General features: G+C 45.2%; 1 protein-coding gene across 1 annotated transcript; it reads left to right on the forward strand.

The window, feature by feature from the left end:
- Window positions 1-851: 851 nt before the first annotated feature.
- On the forward strand, window positions 852-4,553 carry tuba8l2 (tubulin, alpha 8 like 2). Its single transcript, XM_086126401.1, has 5 exons — window positions 852-1,293; window positions 2,720-2,806; window positions 2,896-3,118; window positions 3,193-3,341; window positions 3,418-4,553. The coding sequence occupies exons 2-5, from the start codon at window positions 2,804-2,806 to the stop codon at window positions 4,393-4,395; spliced, it is 1,353 nt and encodes a 450-aa protein (XP_085982527.1). The 5' UTR covers window positions 852-1,293; window positions 2,720-2,803; the 3' UTR covers window positions 4,396-4,553.
- Window positions 4,554-4,781: the final 228 nt, after the last annotated feature.

A 4,781-nucleotide genomic window follows, 5' to 3' on the forward strand; every position in this document is an offset into this window, starting at 1 on the left:
GATTTGGATTTGAATTTCCCAATCGGACATTTTTATTCTCAAACCGAGGAAGAGCAAAACTTGTTTGACAGAATGTCTGCATGCATTAACCAGATTACATTACACGATTGATAAACATGGCTGGTGGTGATATCCAGTATTTTGTTTTTGTTTTCTGCGATTGGCTGGCAACCGGTTCAGGGTGTCCCCCGCCTACTGCCCGAAGACGGCTGGGATAGGCTCCAGCACCCCCCGCGACCCTTGTGAGGATTAAGCGGTTCGGAAAATGGATGGATGGATGGATGGATGTTTTTGTTTTGAGTTTGCATATACCTGTACTCCTTATATGGTCCGACATAGTTCAAAGCTTTTAATGTGTGAACTCAGTCATGCTGCGGGGTACGATTTAGCAAGGATCCACTTTTGCATTGCCTTTGCAGGGCAACATGGTGTACTTGTGGTGAGCGCATCATCTCTAAGGTCTAGGGTTCAAAACCTGTGTCAAACTTGCATGTTCACCCTGTGCTTGTGTAGATTCTCGTTCCAGGTACCCGGCTTCCTCTCAAATTTCAAAAATGTGCATTTTAAGTTGATTGAAAACACATAATTGTGGATGTGAGTGTGAATATTTTTGTTTGTGCCTTGCAGTTGACAAGGCACCAGCTTTGCCGTCAGTCAGCTGGCATATGCTGAAGAAAATGCTTTTAGGTTTAATTACAATCATGAACAATAGCACAATTATTCCAAATTGCAGTCTGTCAGCAAAACAATTTAAAACGGCTACTTCCGTTGTCTGCCAAGATTGGGAAATCGATCGATTTTATTTTGAAGGATGAACCGTAGGTGACGTCTTTATTTGGTCCAAAATAGCTCTCGCGATGACGTATGTCGAATCGAAATGAGTCAAATAACAGTGCCGTAATTAATCAAAGAGTATTCGAATGACTTCACACGATTCGGAGTGATGACCGCTTCTCAGATTACGTAAGAAACGACGTATTCGCAGCAGACGTCTTTCGCCTCGCATCGCGTTTGCGAATACGTGACCGCTTCCGGTGACATCAGGCCCAGATCACGTCACTCATCCCCACGCAACTAGCGGCTGGCGCGAAACGTTTTTGACGTCCGGGATGGATGAAGGCTTCCACCTGCCCTCTGACACAGGACGGCTAATACTGCGATCCCTCAGTGAGCGAACGTCCTTGCTGAAACATGTCTGTGTGAAAAAGTAACTTGCTCAGTTACAAAGAAATTCTGGTCACTCTTTTGCAAAGACTCTCTCCTCAACGGAACACTTGTTTGCTCACATAGAAAGTAAGTACGCATGTGGGTTTTTTGGGGGGGCGGGGGGTTCCTGGTATGCAATGACGTTGACGATGGAGGTTTTCCTAACAATGGCCAATATTGCATACCGCATACCATATCATATGTTGTATCAATGTTATTTGTTGGGATTTCATTAGGATTTCATCGTAAGATGTGAATATTATGATTTTATGATGCATGAATATGCAACAAAGCAGTGCTAATATAATAAACCAATGTTAAAATGATCATTTTAAAGCGGCGTGCTGCTCCTGCCTCACTATCAGTAGCCAAAAGTGCCCAGGTATTTAGCGCTTTATAGTAGTTGATAATATTTAATGGTATTAGCTCTGGATATGAGATATTGACTGCAGTATGCTGTGGAATAAGGTTGAACACCCGTTCAATTTGGGATGCAACGTTCACACTTTTGTTTGGGATTATTATGTTAGATTTGCTGAATATTGTAAACCATTGTAATATTAAACAGTTTGAACATGAGCACAGGTCTGAATTACAGAAATGTTACTTTGGAAAAACAGGGTTTTTAAATTGTGTTGCACAAAATGGTTAATTAAAACATGGAGCTAAATATTTAAGAACAGTTCTTGAAGATTAAATGCAAATGTGTTGAACTTAAAAAAGAAATACAACTGAACTGTACGTGGCAATGCTTCTTGTGTAAACCGTGACAAGGAGCCCTCATAGCACTCGTGAGACTCAGCCACTTTGAGAATTCTCAGTGTGCTGTTCAAATTTTGAGGTTTTGAAATATTGTTGTATCTAATATATTGGTGCCACTTGACCTGCAGCGCGTTTAGTGTTCACTCACCCAATTCCCCATCCCTCCCCATTATTTAACTGAACAAGAGGTATCACCTTCAACCAATTAAGCAGACGTTGTGCACCAGCAGATAACGTGAAATGCAAAATGTCAAAAAACATTGTGAATTTTTATCAACCCAAGGATGTCCTGAACCAGAAATCATACACAATTGTTCCCTTTTATTGCCATACATGACTTATTGACCTCAACACCTGCAAAAACAACATTCACCCTGTTTTCAGGTAAGAAAAACAAAAAGAACTACCGGTAAGAATATCTCGTCAGTGACTGTCAAATTTAAAATAAAGAAAACAAAAAGTACACACACTTGCCTTTGCCACAGTACTCAGAAGCTCAGATGAATCACCTCGCTTTGTTCAAAAAGATGTTTCGAAATCAAATCCTAAAAAAAAGAAAAGGCCCTTCTTTTTGATACATCTGCATAAGAGTATGTGAAATGAGATTCTGTTGTATGAATGATATTTTAAGTCAAAGCTACAAAGAGAACGAGAGGTAGGACCACATTTTTGACCACCTTTTTAGGGCGTGTAAACTGCCGAAGGATGAAGGCTAATGCAACCCATCAAACGAAAAATGTGACTTTTACAGGTCCATCTGTGTGAGTTTACGCTGCTGCTTGCAACTTCTCCGTTGTAGTCTCATATCTCAAAGACCTCTCAAACTTGAAGAAATATGGTGAGTGTAGCCCGAATGCGCGACGCCGCAGCATGGCCATTCTGCGATCATTTATCTCTGCTTTCCATCCCTCCGCCAATTTCGAACAGCGTGAGTGTATCTCGGTGCACGTGGGTCAGGCCGGTGTTCAGATTGGAAACGCCTGCTGGGAGCTTTACTGCCTGGAACACGGAATCCAACCCGACGGCCAGATGCCCAGTGATAAGACAATCGGTGGTGGGGACGACTCCTTCAACACCTTCTTTAGTGAGACGGGAGCCGGAAAACACGTGCCCAGAGCTGTGTTTGTTGACCTGGAGCCCACAGTCATTGGTAAACTCCATAGTTTGCGTCTGATCCCGGTGACGACCGACTCTGTAAAGCGATAGTACAATTTGATCTCCTAGATGAGGTGCGCACTGGAACCTACCGCCAGCTGTTCCACCCTGAGCAGCTGATCACCGGCAAGGAGGACGCTGCCAACAACTACGCCCGAGGGCATTACACCATCGGCAAAGAGATCATTGACCTGGTGCTGGACAGGATCCGAAAACTGGTGAGAAACCTCCAATTGAACCGCAAACACTCCAGACAGTTGCTCCACTTTGAACTCCTTCCTTCTGTTTGACCAGGCGGACCAATGCACCGGCCTTCAGGGCTTCCTGGTGTTTCACAGCTTTGGTGGGGGCACCGGCTCTGGATTCACCTCCCTCCTGATGGAGCGTCTGTCTGTCGACTACGGAAAGAAATCCAAGCTGGAGTTTGCCGTCTACCCAGCTCCCCAAGTATCCACCGCTGTGGTGGAACCCTACAACTCCATCCTGACCACCCACACCACCCTGGAGCACTCCGACTGTGCCTTCATGGTGGATAACGAGGCCATCTACGATATCTGCCGCAGGAATCTCGACATCGAGCGCCCTACTTACACAAATCTAAACAGACTGATAGGTCAAATCGTGTCCTCCATTACCGCGTCGCTTCGTTTTGACGGTGCGCTCAACGTTGATCTGTCAGAGTTCCAGACCAACTTGGTGCCGTATCCCCGCATCCACTTTCCTCTGGCCACCTATGCTCCCATCATCTCTGCTGAAAAGGCTTACCATGAGCAACTAACTGTAGCGGAAATCACCAACGCCTGCTTTGAACCGGCCAATCAGATGGTGAAATGTGACCCCCGTCACGGCAAGTACATGGCGTGCTGCCTTTTGTACCGTGGCGATGTGGTACCCAAAGATGTCAACGCTGCTATTGGAACCATCAAAAACAAGCGCACCATCCAGTTTGTGGACTGGTGCCCCACTGGTTTCAAGGTGGGCATTAACTACCAGCCTCCCACTGTAGTTCCTGGCGGAGACTTGGCAAAGGTCCAGCGGGCAGTGTGCATGCTGAGCAACACCACCGCTGTTGCTGAGGCATGGGCTCGGCTCGACCACAAGTTTGACTTGATGTACGCCAAGCGAGCCTTCGTTCACTGGTACGTGGGTGAGGGCATGGAAGAGGGAGAGTTCTCCGAAGCCAGAGAGGACATGGCGGCCCTGGAGAAAGATTATGAGGAGGTCGGTGCCGACTCCATTGACGACCAGGGAGAAGAAGGAGAGGAATACTGAGTGGCGTCACGCCAATTTCCTACTCATTTAAAACACCGCAGTTCAATTATTATGGATGAAATCAGTGCTCTGTTTAATTCTAAACAATGTTTTATACCGTCATTGTAGTGTACTGTCAAGTACCACTGCTTTGATAGATGTGGAATGCAATTGCATGAAATTCAATAAAGTCAAAACATGTTCTCTTTTGCCCATTTTTTGGAAATAGCAAATTACAACATTGCTATTCTTGACTGGACATCACTCGCTCCTCCCTGTCTGCCCCAACTCATTTTTGGATGTTTTGTTGGAGATTTTCCCTGCTGGTTGGTCTTCAAATTTACACAGAAACGTCAGGACCTGTGAAGAAACTGCTTTCAGAGAGGCAGACATTATGAAAAGTGAAG

This window comes from Hippocampus guttulatus, chromosome 1 (assembly GCF_054856545.1).
Source record: "Hippocampus guttulatus isolate MCC_2025c chromosome 1, RoL_Hgut_1.0, whole genome shotgun sequence".
NCBI classification, from domain to species: Eukaryota; Metazoa; Chordata; class Actinopteri; order Syngnathiformes; family Syngnathidae; genus Hippocampus; species Hippocampus guttulatus.